Genomic DNA, 16,564 nt, shown 5'->3' with positions numbered 1-16,564 from the left:
AGTTGTGTGGGCGCCCTGAGACATCCCTCTGATTTAAGGCTCTCCGCTACAGGGTAATTAAATATGGAAGACGGCACACACATTCTGCTTTGCACTCATTCCGACACTTCATGCTCCAGTTGGCCGTTTAAAATTTAGCAGACAAGGTCATTTTGCTAATGGTTAAACATCTCTGACGCGCACACACAATCTCATGTGCATCTTCTGATTCTAGATGAAAATCAATTTACATTCAGTGTGTTTCATCTGCTCACACGTTGCACTTCTCGCAACTTCTCACCTCTACAAAGATGAAACATGGGATGATGGAGTAGCTGCGGAGGATGTGGTTGGACGCCATTTTGCCTCCGCTCAGGAGACGTCTCCTCTCAGGATTCACAACACCTCACTCTGTAGAAGACATTACATGACAATGCTACTCATAAAAGAAAGTCAGACATTCAACAGTTTCTAGCATAAAAACAACAGCAGTTGGTGTGCGGTGCCCAAACAAGAATGGAAAAAAGTTTTCTAATTTTTTTAGGATACAGGATTTTTTTGTTTTGTTTTTTTAAGGAAAGGATACAAGAAAGAATTCTTGTTTTATTTGTCTTTGCTTCAGGGCTCTCAACGCAGTTTGGAAGTTAATACAATAAAATGGTTTCTAAGGTTTCTAAATATATATATATATATATATATATATATATATATATATATATATATATATATATATATATATATATATATATATATATATATATATATATATATATATATATATATATATATATATATATATACTTTAAAATGGCCTAATTTTTTTTTTCTTATACGACTACACTTTCTTCTTTGTATTTTGTGACAGTATTTTCATGTTGTTAAAGGTACATATGGTTATGTGGGATCTCATTTAAAAAAAAAAAAACACCATATGCATTATTGGCTTCAGATGCACATTATTGTGTCTGCTGAGTGCAATATGATACAGAGCATAATCAAAGGTGACCTTGAAACATCATAAAAGGCCTACCCGAACATCTGTGGGTGAACATGTGAGCTGCTTCTCTTTTGCTTCAATGGCACAAAAGAACAAACAGAGCAGCTCAAATGTCCTTTCAACAGAACTCATTTCCTTTTGGGGACTCTCGCAAGCTGCCCGGACAGCTGCAAGATGTCATCTCACGACTGAGCCTTAGTTGACCCAAAGGCCATCAACATGGGGCACCTCTCACTAGGATGAGTAAAGAATTAAATACCACTGGGGGGTAAGCTAGAGGTTTGACCATATCTGTAGCAAACAAGCAAAGTAATGGTTCCAAAGAGCCTGGAGTAATGTCTCATAGCTTTTAACTGCACGGCTCAAGAAGCAGTCCCTGGGAATATAGTTAAAGCCTTACAAATAATACACAAAATAAATGTATGAACTACTAGTGTTGAAAACGGAAGTTAAGGATAATAGTTTGTCCAAGTTTTGTTCTAGCAAAATAAAAATTATTACAAAATCTCAACGTTACTATTTACCACACATGACACGGAAATGTTAGTATTAAGGATCATTCAAGTTAACTCACATGATTTGCTTGCTCGGGTCACACAAAATGATGTAGCGGCATAGATGTGGTCCCCGGGACTCAGGTTTGACACTTTTGCCCTAGATGGTTTGTCTGTGTGCAACATTTTCTGCCAACTTTAGAGCGTCTTAAAAGCCATTTCAAACAGAAACCTAAAGGAATTTCAACAATCAAGAACTACTCTGCATATTTGTTGCTACATTTTTTCTATATCCTCCTGAAAGAGAGCCTTTTCGTTTGTGTCCACTGTTGTTTCCATTTGGTATCAGCAAGAGAGCAATATAAATTTTATAAAACATGACATGAAAGGATGTCCTCTATTTAGCACACTAGAACTTAAAAGGGTAGCTCAAATGATTAAGAAGATAAAGACCAAAAACATGTCCACTATAGTGGACACAAATGAAAGTGTGTGTCTCAGGAGGATATATACAAATGCAACAGAAAATGGAATCTTGTGGCAGAAGTAGCAGTATCTAGATAAGAAGAAAAAAATGCACCAATGAGAATGCCGCATATACTGAAAGATGTCAGCCCAGCATTGTTACATTTTAATTCTGCAGCCAAAGGAATTATGTAATCACTCTTGGATGCAAGTCAGGGTTTTTTTTTTCTTGGTATGAGCTTCTTTTGAAGACATGATGTGTGATTGTATCCTACTTATTTGGAAAGGCAAGCAGGAGTGAAGCATTGCTAATTCTGCCTTTACAAACTTCGAGTTTTAGATTTCTTGATGACTACAGACATGTTCTGCAGAAAATTTGACATGTATTTAAATATAATGGTACTTCTTTGCTCAAAAAGAGCAAAATTGTACAAAAGCCTTCCTTGTGTTGTTGAGTGCTATTTAGTCACAGTTCTACAAACAATAGCGGACACACGACTGCCCCCCCCCCCCCCCTTCCAAATTGAGTCATTAGATGCAGGCGAGACAGTGATGATGATGAGGCCTAATCAGTCCCTAAGTGCTTGTCCCATCTGATTGCAGCGCTAAATCCAGCAACATCACACCGACACTGGATGGCAGCAACCTGACCGTCACTCCCGCATCTGTCCTTATGCCTCATTCAGCGAGACAAAGCATCAAGGACGCAAACATCTGCTGATGTCAGTGTACCAAACACCCGCAGCTACTAAACATCTGGCCAAGTCACACTTATTCTCACACCAAAACAAATGACTTGACAGATTTGAAACATTACCTTAAGATGTGTGTAAACAGTGTCGTTTCAGTTTTAAATGCAGTGTGTTTCCTGATCAAGAGCGCTTCGGCTGGAACCGAGTGATCATTTTCTCCCAGTTCACTAAAACCGCAAGCATTCGCCTCCAATGACATGTAAATTGAATTGCACTCGGCAAATTCTTGGAAAATGCTGCTGCTAGACATTCATTGGATCCGTCTCAGCGCACTTCAACAGTGTAATCGGCCTCTGGTGGCTCAGTGTCTGTTCATATTACGGCAGGTAGCAATATGAGTGGGAGTGCATCTTGTGCTTTGGGAAAACTGCTCAACCTACTTTGAATGCACCCAAATGCTTCATTTCCCTATCCACGCGTTCGAACTTAATATTAAAATATTCATTAATATATTAATGTGGATATTAAGTCAAAATAACTTCACAGGAAAATAGTCCTTTTTAGACCAATTTGTTTTTTAAGTCAGTAATGTTACAACCGAAATGTAATACAAATTGAAAGCTGTTTAAAACATGAATGTCTCTAAATGTTAATGCATTCAAATGTTAATACAACTAAACTACTGTAAACCTAGAATGACATATGCTTGAGTCAGACTGCGCCCATATGGTTCATCTTAAAAAGGAAAATCCAGATCACATAGAATGGAGTAACATGTGCTGACTGAATAAAGGGAAAAGGGAATCATTGAAATCCTACAGGATGCATTTTGAATGTTGTAAAAATTGAAGTTCTGGTTGTTATGCTTTTTTTATGACCATAATCTTTTCAGCTGCAGGTTTGCGTATACTTGGACTGCAACTGTTCTTCTTTTTTAGTCATTTCATTTTCATCCATACATACTCTTATCCGATTGTCGTCATTAGGGTTGCTGGCTTGCTGGTGGCTATCCCAGCTGTCTTTGGGCAGAAAGCAGTATACCCCCTCCACAGATTGTCAGCCAATAGCAGAGCACAACACAGAGACAAACAACCATTCACAATAACACACCTACGGGGAATTTGGAGCGTCAAATATGCCTACCATGCATGTTTTTGGGGAAGGGGAGGAAACTGGAGTACCCAGAGAAAAGATGGGATGGGGACAACATGCAAACTTCACACCACAGGAAGGCTAAAGCTAAAGCCACAGCCTTTGCAAATGAGGCGGACGTGCTAAACTCTCCTCCATCGAGCTTCTATCAAGAACCAGTGTGGAAAAAATAATGTTGTGTCGTTTTCTTAACCGTTTTGATTTTTTTGACTTGATGTGGACAAGTGAAAATGAAAAAATTCAAGGTTGGGTCATGCATTGAAACAAAAAATGAAAAAAAAAATCAGAGAGCATTTAAAAATGTCAATTTAACAGTTAAAAAGTACGCTTTGACTGGATGCTGCGTGACAAATTATTCAAATCAAGAAATTTATGGTGAGGTTGCGCTAATCATAAGTGAGTTTTCACTAAATCCAATCAGTCTTCCGATAAGGTCACAGCGTGGCCCCGTCGCACTTCACGAGTAGCAAGTATTGACATTTTTCTTCCACTCTTCAAGTAACCTTCAGGACATCGCGAGCATTAAAACCAAGAGCCAATTTCGTTGAAATCGCTGGGGTTGAAGGGTGATCAGACAGTCATCCCAGAGGCGAGTTCATCAAAGCAGAAGCCTGCAGGCTCTGTCACGTTTCATCAGCTTTGTCCTCTCCGCTCAGCCAAGCAGCGACCACTTTGTCAAATCGCTGCTACCTCCTCGAGTTAGAGTGGGCAAGAACTGACTCTAAAATATGGAGTGTGGAAATATCGGATTCAAAATCTCCTTGTCTGCAGCTGACAAGATAAAACGCTACGTTTCTTTCATTCTTCTTGCCGGCCCTCTTTTTAAAAGAGACATATTATGCTTTTGTTTCAGGCAGTTCTGTTGCAAGGCCCTAAGAATTCTGAGTTCATTCTATTTTTCCTTATGGAGGTAGCATTTCATTACCATTATATTTTGTCAACTACCCCAGAGGATGTGTGCACTGTATAGAATTGTGGCAGCAACAAATTGTTACGCAACAATTTTAGACAGGCAGCCAGAACAATTAAATGGTCTACTGTACCATTAAATGGTACAATAAACCCAAGTAGCCACTTGTTGCCCTTCTTTTAAACCATGTCCGCTTACAGTTTATCAGCTTTGTATTTACTTAAATAAATTTGATACAAAGCGAATGGCGAATTGGCAAAAGTAAATTGAGAGAAGATCAGTATTTCAGTAGTGTATTGGTATTTTTTCTTGTTATTTTTGTTAAGGGGGAGAGGCCCGGTGGAAGACTGGTTGATTAGCATGTACGCCTCACAGTTCAGCGATTCCGCATTCGATCCCGGCACCGGCCCTCCTGTGTGGAGTTTGCATGTGTTCCTGTGTCCATTTGGGCTTTCTCTGGGCACTCTGGTTTCCTCCCCCACTCCCAAAAACATGCAACGGCACTCCTCACTTTCCATTAACATCCTTTTACGTCAACAAAGCACAAAGTGCTGATACCGTTCAAAATGCGTGTTGCCAATTGCTTTTGACTCTATATGATATCACAAGTGCTCAGAGCTCAGGTAACGATCAATAATGTCACATAAGCAAACACAGAAAACAGGTGAGCAGTGATTTATTGTTACCTGAGTTCGGAACTCAAGTAACAGCAAGTGACCTGTTTGTTTTTAAAGGTATTAATTGTTCTTAAAAAACAATGATCAATGTTATCTATTTGTAGTAAAACTATTTACATTTATTGCTTATACCAGCTAGATAAATAAAGTATCCCATGAAAAATCGAAAATACTCAGTCAACGGGCAGTCTTTCAGATTTTGATGACTTGTGATTATAGCTAAAAAAGAAAGAGAGGATTATTCATACAATAAAAACCCTACTTCAATGTCTGAAAAAAAGTCACATTTTCAAATTTTAACGTCTGTGGGTTTTTTTTTTTTTTTTCCAAGTGAGGTCATCGCGGTGTCCTGTTCATTAGCAGTCGGTCAGCTGTCCACCGACTCGTTTACTGTGATTTTGTGTTTCACCCCAACTCCCTCCAGGTTGAAAATAAAGCCACCGGTTTGTAATTTAACCAAGCCATGTTTACTTACAAATAAATTGAGCTTTTGTGGTGAAGGGTATTTATTTAGCAGGCTATACAGTAAATGTAAAATGATCATAGAAGAGATGATGTCCACAAGTATTTTTACTTCATACACTCTAGTCTAGTGCAGACAGAACCGTCCCACAATTGCTTCTCTTGCCAATGGAGCATCTTTGCTGCTATAAATAGTGTTTCATTCCTCCCCTGTGTTTCTCTTGAGGTTGATTCATGTTTGAGTATTTTGCCTTTTCTCACGCCATGAGGCAAAAAAAAACAAGTTTGCTTACCAACCTTCCCCTCATAAAAGACAATATCTATGCAACTTCTGTTAGTTATGTTGAACATTTCTGATACAGAAAAGTATCATCCTCAAACCCTTTTGGGGGTTTGGGCCATTACTTAAAAAGTCAACTCTTTGGAGCTTTAACTGTTGATTTCTCAACCGACCTTACCCACGTCTTTTAGCTTCGTTTTGGTTCTGGAGCTCAGGAACGATTTTGCACCGAGTCTGCCAAGTAAACAGCAATATTTTTTTTTTAATTTTACAGCAGAAAATACTGAAGTGACCAAAATGTGTGTTTGGGAGCATACAGCCGAACAATCAACGTCAGAAGTAAAAAATTCACCTATGGGCAGAACTATTTTTATGAATATTGGGTTCTCATTTGATAGGGGGAACGCGTGTTAGTGAGTGTGGTGTATTGATGCCATTTTGCATTTGAAGGACAATAAAATGCCTGTTTTTGACCTTGTTATTTACAATGTTGGAATAGTCTCCATCATCCGCGAGCCTGGTGAGGATGATGAATGGATGCCTGTTTTGGCTGGCCGGCCGGCCGGAAATGAGCATGGAGCATCAAGGGGGCAAGGCAGCTACACAGTAAGGCAAACGAGCCGTTTTACTTCCTGGTTAGAAATATCCAAACCATAAAATTCATATTTAATATGAAATTAAATCACCTAATGTGCCAAAAGTAATTTATATGCACATAATATGCTGTTGAAAGTATTTGAATATCATGTTATGGCCGCTTTAGAGTTCAGAGATTTGTTGGCCTTAGAGACATTATCATGCATTTCATTGAATGTAAGGCAGGGTTGTGGGTACACATCTTGCTTTATAGGATTAAATTAGAAGTAGAAATAGAGTCATTAAGGAAAAGACTCTGAAACAGACTGTTAATTGAATTATTCACTGATATTTGGATGACAAGATCTGCTTCAAGGTAAGGAAGCTCATGTACAGAATGTCCAATATGTTGCACATACAGCCATGTTGGGATATTGCGCATAGATGTACATTTGCCTGGCTTCTGTTCGAGGGTCCCATCATGGTGTTTTTAACTTTTATTTGTTGCTGTGCCATTTATATAACTCATTTGTGAAATGATGTTCGAGGTGAGGAACTCTGTCATTCGGCACCTTCAAAGGGACGTGTTAGCTAGCTTGTTGGATTAAAAATACTTTACACACCTTCTACTAATCTATTAAATTCATACAATTTGCTGACAATTTGGTGATTGGGAATCGAAGTAGAGAACTTAAGTAGTGTTTTTGTAGAAATTTAAAAGCTTTAAAAGTTTTTGTAGAAATTAAAAAGCTGACATCTCTGTCCAAAGCTGGGATAAGCATCAGCAAGCCAGCGACTGTGTTGAGGATAAAAACCACCTATTATCCTAAAGAAAATAGAAAATGAATGGATGGATGAATGGATAAATGATAGAGGGTTAGGGTTAAGTTTAGGGTTGCACAGGCTATTTTTTATATAAGAATAAAAACACAAAAAATGAATTAAAAGGTCTTCCAAACCTTTGACTGGTCCTGATATTTAACACCGCATACTTCATGTTTACAATTTCATTTTTTTAAAAACAATTAACTACTGTAACTTCAATTGAAACATCTGCCTTTGAAGCTATCGGTTTCAAATCTTGGCTCTTCTGTGCGATATTTTTTGTAATGCATTGATTCGACCAAGAACTTTCAGTTATTTTTTGCAAGTCTATGCCAGTGGGGATTTGCCACAATGTCTTCTGGAAGTTTTACAACTAGAGAAAACACACAGGCACAGAAGCCCTCATTCGTTCTACCATCGGTGTTCGTATGAATGTAAATGTGAGTGTGAAAGACAACACAGTAAAGTGCTTTGAATTCCATGTAAGGAGACATGAGTGCAGCGCATGAAAAATACATGAAAACACTTACTCGAACAGAAGTGAATGTGAATAATATGAGCCACAATCTCAGGGAAAAATCAAGGAAAAATAAATATGTGATTTGATTAATTACCTCTGAGTGTCAGATATGATCATTTAACTGTCAAAATGAGGATCAATTATGACTGTTACCTTGGACTCCATTCATAATGTCCAATTTTGTGGCATGTGCAGTCAAATAAATCAGAAAGGGGTTGTCCTACATATCCAAAATTATTACTGGTAAACAACTGCAGGTAGGTTTGCATCTTGCATGAATAAAACAAAAATAGGAGGGAATTGCATTTCCTCAAGCACTCCAAGTCCAGTTATTTATGTCTTTCCTCAGAGGGTGCAGATTATTCACAATCTGCCCTGGAACTCCTATCACGAAGATCAATCAAACTCCTAGCTAGTTGTCAGCTCATCTACAACACAGTCACCGCTACACCCAAATGCCTGTAGGAGATAAAGACTTATATTCTCGCCAATAGATAGACTTTATTAGCCACTAAGGGTAGCTTCAGAGATATATTTATGAACTATAAAAACTGAGAAAAGGAATGCAACTTTTACTGTTAGTCTTGTTCTTTCAGTTGATCAGTAGTTCAGTGGCATTGCCCTCACAGATGGCATTATTCAGGCTGTTGAATATCAAAAATATTAGATCAAATGAACTCAGTGTTATATAAATTAGCGGTTAGAGAGAGAGCCATGGGCATGAGGCCAAAAATATTTCTATCCATTAAAGGATCAAAACAAGTGGCAAATGCAAATCAGGTTTAAGGCAGAAATTCAAACCCAGAACAGAATTGTTGGGCAATGGTACTAACCACAACATACCATGCTAAAATAACTCTCATATATGCTTTGGTGTGCAGTCTTAATTAACGGGGCTATAAAGCTTGCATTTCAGCATAATTAAAATCAATCATTTAAATCAATGGATTAGCAGAAATTCAATCAAATCTTAAACATTCCTGTGAATCAACCAAACAATTCCTAATGTGTTCATCCTTTCCGTTCAAAAAAAAAAAAGCATTAAACTGGTGGCACTGTGGGCTGGGGGGGTTGAGGCCTCATTCTCCAGAGCAGTCTTTATCTCACCTTATAGGGCCTATCAATCCCTTGGGGGATCGCTGACAGATCTATTACCCAATCAGGAAAACTCCACTGGCTAAATGGCGCTGCCCACCCCCATACGCACATCTCGAGGTAATCAAATACCTGCTATCACTAAATCATTTGTGCATCCATGTATGTGTGTGTTTGCGTGCGGGTGTGTGTGTAATGAAATGTGTGTGTGATCAATAACCAGCCAGTGTGAGGTCAAAAGTCACTCCTTCCTGCAGTCACAGTAAAATGTATGTGTGGATGGTGTTTTGAAGAACACAATAAATTATCCTGAGTTATACAAAGCACATTCTAGTGAGTCCAAATATGCAAGCCGCAAACAAACAGTGGATATATTGCCTATAGTTGGCTACATATAAACAAAGCTTGGCACAAGTCTCAGAGATTGTAATGAGACATCTTCCATCCATCCATTCCATCCATTATTGCAAAGTATATTTATTTAAAATGATACAAATTTCATAAAAGAATGAAATATGACATTCAAATATTGATTTTGTGAATTTATATATATATATATATATATATATATATATATATATATATATATATATATATATATATATATATATATATATATATATATATATATATTTATTTTTTTTTTTTGCAATTGTTTATAACCTCACAACCAAACCTCATCATAAACATTTACAATGTGGGTGGGAGAACGATGCTGATGCAATATGACATTATATGCACAATGGCATCATTCGATATTTTGAATGTGTGTGACGGATGCATGGCATGATGTGTCTCTAATAAGCGGTCTTGTTAAGATTTTAAAAATACCTTTGCAAACACACATGATCCCAATTCTATATTCAAATAAATAGCATTCACTGTAAAAGCTTATACAATATGGTATAATATAAACTTTATGAATGCATAAAACACAGCCTGCACGAAGAGAGCAAGTGGGCAAAAAAAAAGTAAATATTGTGGATATTTTAAGACTACCTTGCCCCCTTTCATTATCTCTAGTTGGCTTGTTGCCGACATGGCTTTTATGAATTTTGGTGACCAACAGTGCACACTTCAGTATTTATTCCACAGACACGTATAAAATTACAAATATGGTTAAGTATTGTTGTAAAACACAATAGTGTCACAATACACATACTGTTCAGCGTTTACATTGTACTTGTGTGTGATGATGGTTGTATGGTTACCGAGTATGTCTTGCTATCTTAAAATTTGAAACCACAGTTTTTGGGTGGTAAACATCTCAAGATGATGTAAAGAAAGCTCCAAAGGCTTCTAATATGGTGATGAACTGGAAACCGCAAAAAGCTCCAACATCATATAAATAGTTAGTGCCTGACTAACATTAGAGACTGTAATCTTCGTAATGTATGGAAAAGTAGGAATTGGAAAGTAGTAATGGGTATTTTTTAAGCATTTTGAGAATTACTGTGGCAGACTGATTCTTTTTTGTTTTCCCAGGATGGTGCTAATACACAGGATGTTCGATAGCAGTGTTTCAGACTAATATCAGTACAAGCACTTAACTCCAATAGTCACGATACTGATGCAAGAACCAATACCACTTTCTACTTTTGATAAGCAAAATTTCTCCCCTCGCGTCCCCCACAAAAATGGCAAATCATTTCAAAGAAGAAACTGCCTATTCCAAAATACTATTTTCCTTAAAAATTGATAAATGTACATTTCTATTCTAATTCATAAGTTCTAGCCATGACCATTGGTAGCTATCACGAGTACCGTTACTTCGAAATAAGGTCAGGTATCAGCCCAATACAGATGGTATCGGTACTCACCCATCCCTACTAATACTCCTTTATAATTATCAACAATTTATGTAGTATAAAATGCAAATCCCAAGAAAATGCAATGCTATAACAGGTACATTTACATCATGAATATGCAAAAAAAAAAAATCAAGAAGATGGTATTCCCACACATTATAATCAGGTTGAACACAAAAGCAATGCACTTGAAGCTTTGTAGATGCAAAGGAGGGTGATGCCCTGAATTAATTCCAAGGTTACAGCCCATGGATTTTAACAGGCGTGAGATTTCAGCCTTTGAGTGATCCGTGTGGCATCAACTGCGCCTTGAATCCACAAAAGGGGGTTGTGTTTGGGGGGGCAGCCTCTACTGTTGGGGGGCGGGGAAAAAGGACACAATATATTCATTTTTGCAACATTTGTCGTGCCAGCAAGGTGACAAATGTGCACCGACCGCGTGTGAGGGATACACACATTAGCAACACGTCGAGGCTCAAATATTGTAAAGTGTGTTTAAGTAGGGCGTGTTGTGGGGTACGCATCCACGACCACTGTTGCTGGTGGAGAGACAGGTGTCTTCTCCCCTTGAATACCAACACGATCCTCTCATCCCTTCTAACACGTTATTTTTTTTTATGTACACAGTCGCTGATCGCGGTTTTACGCATTGATGCGTTTTTATGCAACCAAAGAAGATCCTCGCGATTAAAATCGCAACTTGCCTGGGAAACAGACAATAGCGACACACCAACCCTTCTGTGTTTGTGTGTGTGCGCGTATTTCTCCCCCACAGTAGCCACGACATCATGCACGCGCACGCTTACCGCGATGGGACGGAGCAATATTCCAGAAAAAAGGTGAATCCATGAAAGGTGTGAAGAGGACTCCTATACTTCTTCTACTCCAACTACTACTATTGCACGGGCTGCTCTGCGTGGATGTGAGGGGCATCACGCGGCGTGGATAAGGACGGATGCTGTGCTTTGTCGGAGGGCGGGGACAAGACGCGTACTGGGCTCTAGTGGAGCGTATTTAACGCGCTGGAGGAACCTTGTGTTCAGTGCAAGTAGGCTGTCTAGTCCGTCTATTCCCAGCCAGGCTGCCCTTTATAACCCCACGAAGATTTCTTGTTTTTATTCCACTGGGGTTTGTAGTACGCAATCCATATTCATGTGGATTTACATAGTGGATGAGTAGTTCTCGAGTTCTGAACATTTCTCCAAAACAACATTAAGATTAAATTGATTATTAATAGCATCAAATTAAATATATAAAACTAAAAAGAATATGTTGTTTTTAGGCAGCATGGTCACAAGTTCTGCGGGACCTTTGTCACATGCAGTGAGATTGAACAATAGCTCTCAATCATCAAGATGTGAAGGATGTATTACGTATTTATAATTCAGGTGCAATTGCATGTCAAACTACTGTACATAGCAAAAAGAGTTTCTTCAGAAAGACGAAAAGACCAAATATGCAAGTGTATTGCGCCGATACAATGTAAAGGACACATTTTATTTCAATTTTTCAGATGCATCACATCATTGACATCAATGAGCACACTTTAAACATTGTTTTTCCAAAACCCTTTTTAAGGATGAAATGTTTCAAGATGGATGGTTTTTCCCTGTTATTACAAATGACTTCATGCTTCTTTTCCTCTTCGTTAGCCATTTAGCAACTTAAACCATAAGCGCAACACTCAAGATCTGTGACGTCACTTGTGTTGGTGAGGAAAAAAGAAGACGACAAAAACCAAGAACAAATCATAGGGATGTTATGTACTTATTATTACATCATACCTACATTATACAATCTATGGAAATGTTATGTGAATAGCACTGTCAGAACAGGGGTGGGACAGACACACGGAAGACTGATGCACCATGACGCTACAAGAAGCAAGTGAAGAAAACATTGGTGTGTTCAGTGATCTAGATTCTAGATGGCACGCCACATTACACTCTGTCCTCTGTCCACCCCTCTTCAGTCTTCTGCTTTTCCCTGCCCATCTCACTTCTCTGAGGCCTCCCGTCACATTAACCAAACGGAGCAGAAATATTTTGGAATCGATGTAGAAAAGTCATGTGTCCTGTCGGGGCTGTACATTCATTTATTGCAGATTGGATGGAGGTCAGGTACCACATAAAGATAAAAAATTGATATGTTATTTTAGTCAAATCTTCAGAATATACTTCCATTGTGAAATCATTCCAGCTTATTTGCAAATGTTTTGATGGCACCCTCGGAAGAAGCCATTTATTCCATTGGCTACATGATGTATTATTCCTTCTGCATACATGGTGAGCAATTGTGCAAGGGAGCTTGATGACAGAGGCATTCATGTCCAAATAACTCAGCAGGTATCAAGAAGAATACACTTAAACCTTGTATGACTTCTTCAGACGAATCCTTGCAATTTTCTGCTATTCCTTTAAAATATAAAGGTCATCTGCAGACATGTGGGGCTTTGAGACACTTGTTTAAAAGAAAAAGGTCACATGGGTGCTGTCCAAATAGATGCCTGAGTCACAAGTATGCAAACTCAGAGGAGAAATGTTGTGCTTTTTTTTTCTATTCACGTAATTCCATCGTCCTGAACTATTTTTGATAAAGTTGCTTTTGAACATGTTTTCCAACCAAGTACACACTCACCCATGCAAAATATATTTGTCTGATTTATTAAACTTTGGAGCTACATTTGTAGCGGTATCTCTCTGCGTATTTTATTCAGCAACTCCAAAAGACAGATTGTGTAAAATCATCTGTTTTCTTTTTGGATCATCTGCCAGAAATTTGTGTCACTACTGTAATTGTAATGACATTATATAAAACTTAAGAAAAAGAGGGCAAACAATGTTATGAAAAAGAATAAATACAGCACAATTCAGCAAGAAAACTGTTACATATTGCATTTAATTACCTCCTAATTTGAAAAGAAAAATGTACCATTTCTGCATTAAAAACAAGAGTGTAGATTTGCTGATACCTGCAGAAACCCGGTGAAAATGTCACACGCCCCTTGAAGTCCCTCTACATGCCAGTAAAGTCAACATTCTCCTCTAGTGCAATCAATTTAGCAAGAAAAAACTCTGATTATAATACGATGTTATCTGTTCTTTATGTAAGAAGGGGAGAAGCCCAAGTTATTGGCATAGTTTGTAGTTGCACAAAATTTTGCTTCAGTTTGAATTGTCAAGCATAACCCTATGAGCTTTCAGTTCAAATGTGCATCAACTTTTTAATTCCATCTCTTTGGCGTTTTTACACAATTATTCCCACCTCAGCAAGGTTGTTCAGGGAAGAAACATGACAAGTGTAGAAGAATAAACAAAAGGAGTGGCACGAAATAACTCATATCTCTGGCAGAGCAGAATGACTTAACAACAAAGTTCTCTGTAGGTGTTTTGCTTTGCTTTGCTTTTCAGTGTGAACTTTTTTTTATATCATTACCCTGCATTTTACCTAACATATTCATGTGCTAATCTAAGATTGATTGTATTATCAGAAGCCCCCAGGACTACACAGTATACAGTATTGTAGCATACTCACACACAGAAATATCAGCTTACACCTCACGTCGGAATTTGTCATGCCATACACTGGAAGCTTGGCATTAGTCTTCTAATCTACTAACAAAGCTTCACTCAGACTCAACAGCGTCGTGCAGCGTTTCCCTAATATGATGGGTAACCTAATACAGGGAGAAAGGGGCAAAAATGAATACAAGCACATGGTTTATAAAATATATGATGTGGTAATACATACTGTGAATTCATTCGTTGTGGTCAGCAAGATAACAACACAAAGATGGGACAATTCACAGTCACAATACACAAAATATTACGCTGATCTGATTGGCTGAATGGTGATACGACAATATTTGACTTTTTCTGTAAAGTCGGCTGCTGAACAGTCTGCTTTTAAAACCCAATCTCTGTTAATAAAATGATTGAATTAAATGGATCTTACGCAAGCAGCGCATTTATGAAATGACAACCAGTCCACGGTGAAGTCAGAATAGGCTCCAGCTCAAATTATAGTACAGTATATGGTATACATAGAGGGATGCAAACCACGATGAAACCTTGCCACCACCTAAGCTCCGACGCTAATGTACCTTGCGATTGGCTCGATTCCATTTGGTAAGGTTGTTAAATAGCTTATTGAAGCTTACCAAAGAACCTTCACAATTGCACAAAAGGACTGCCGTTCTTCACCGTGTTCATCTGGGCTTTGTGCATGTCCATTGCCTCATTATTGGTGAGGCGTATTGATCAGACAGTGTTTGGTTTCTAAGAGGCCTCTAAGATTGTGAGCACCCCGTTTCCATGGCGACAAAACAGACTGCCTGTGAAGCACCGGCCTTGGCTGTGATCAGCGTTCCTGGAGAGACTTTGCAAACGCTTATTCACACACATACACAAGCAAACATACAATGTAGTCAATCTCATGCATGTGCTGTATTTGCATTTGGGTAGTAGAGATTTGCATTTTGAAGTGAGTGTTATATAACTGAAAGACATGCAATAATTGTCATTAATTTTGTATACATATTCAAGCATGTGTCATAATGGATTTACCGAACTGTGGCATTTAGTGCCATTTTCATCCTATCCCAGCTGACGATGGGCAAGATGTGCAAGACATTTATAGATAAACAAACATAACCATTCACATTCACAAAAACACAAACAATTAGTGCCGTATTTTCGTAGATTGGAGTCCGTGCACTTCGCATAAAAATGGGTGCAATTTCATTTTGGTGCATACATGAGTTGCCTCGCGCACAACGCACTGATATTTTGGTGACAGAAAGTAGACTATACCTAACCGAACAAAATAAAAAGCTCATCCTTATTTTCATGCCATTGCAACGACTTTAACATTTTTGTGAATTTGATAGACCGTTTACGCCTCACTGGAATTTCTGGTCGATGTGGTGGGACTGCAAACGTTACACTAGCTTTTAGACGACGTAAAAGGTGTTCTATTTTAGTGGTTCAGAACAGTATATTTTGTCTATCCTTTGTCCATCTGCAATTGTCACCACCTGTCAGCATTCACCATCACCTGTCATGTCAACACAATGGTTTATCATCTCATCCAGTGAAATTCTTCCAAATTTCTGAGAAATGTTTAACTTGCCATATACTAGGGAGCAGGAAAGCATGAACTCCATTTAAATTGGAAGAAAATTCATGCACTCTCCATGAAAATAGGGCATTCAGAGTTTTCAAGCTCATATAAAGACCAGAGCTGAAATACAAACTTTGAAAATCAGAACTATGCCTGATGCGCTAATCTTACAACCAACCAAAATTCCATCACATTATCAGTTGCTCTTCCACTGAGGTAAATTCACGAACCGGAAAAAAAAAATGCAACCCTTCACGGTCTGCAATTTTCGTGGGAGTTGTGCCGATCTGCTGCTATAAATAACTAGGCTGCATGGTCGCCGTGGCAACCAACAAACTGATGGCAGTGGTGGGGATGCTCAGCTCCTTCAGCAAAGCACATTCAGCGAAGGGACAGGCAGTGACAAGAGGAAGAATGATTAGACATGAGGGAGAAGTTGTGAAAGCAAGGAGAATGTAAAACAAGTCCAACAATCAGTCACAAATTCCCTTAAATAAGGAAGTGTGATTCC

At 38.4% G+C, this 16,564-nt stretch overlaps 1 protein-coding gene across 3 annotated transcripts in view; it reads right to left on the bottom strand.

The window, feature by feature from the left end:
- Positions 1-11,937, bottom strand: part of plppr1 (phospholipid phosphatase related 1) — a 39,926-nt gene extending 27,989 nt beyond the window's left edge. The window contains exons 1-2 of one of the 3 annotated variants that reach the window (XM_088435284.1): positions 11,739-11,932; positions 281-390 (exon numbers count right to left, since the gene is read on the bottom strand). In XM_088435284.1, coding sequence (XP_088291410.1) covers positions 281-340 — 60 coding nt within the window. In that variant the 5' untranslated portion in view covers positions 341-390; positions 11,739-11,932. Of the gene's footprint in view, positions 1-280; positions 391-11,738 lie in introns of all 3 variants that reach the window. The other 2 variants (XM_088435285.1, XM_088435286.1) reach the window with 2 other exon arrangements.
- Positions 11,938-16,564: the final 4,627 nt, after the last annotated feature.

This window comes from Hippichthys cyanospilos, chromosome 15 (genome assembly GCF_059441005.1).
Source record: "Hippichthys cyanospilos isolate Australia breed blue-spotted pipefish chromosome 15, RoL_Hcya_1.0, whole genome shotgun sequence".
In the NCBI taxonomy this organism is placed as follows: Eukaryota; Metazoa; Chordata; class Actinopteri; order Syngnathiformes; family Syngnathidae; genus Hippichthys; species Hippichthys cyanospilos.
The sequence above is the reverse complement of the archived record's forward strand: the minus strand, read 5'-3'. Positions and strand labels throughout refer to the sequence as shown.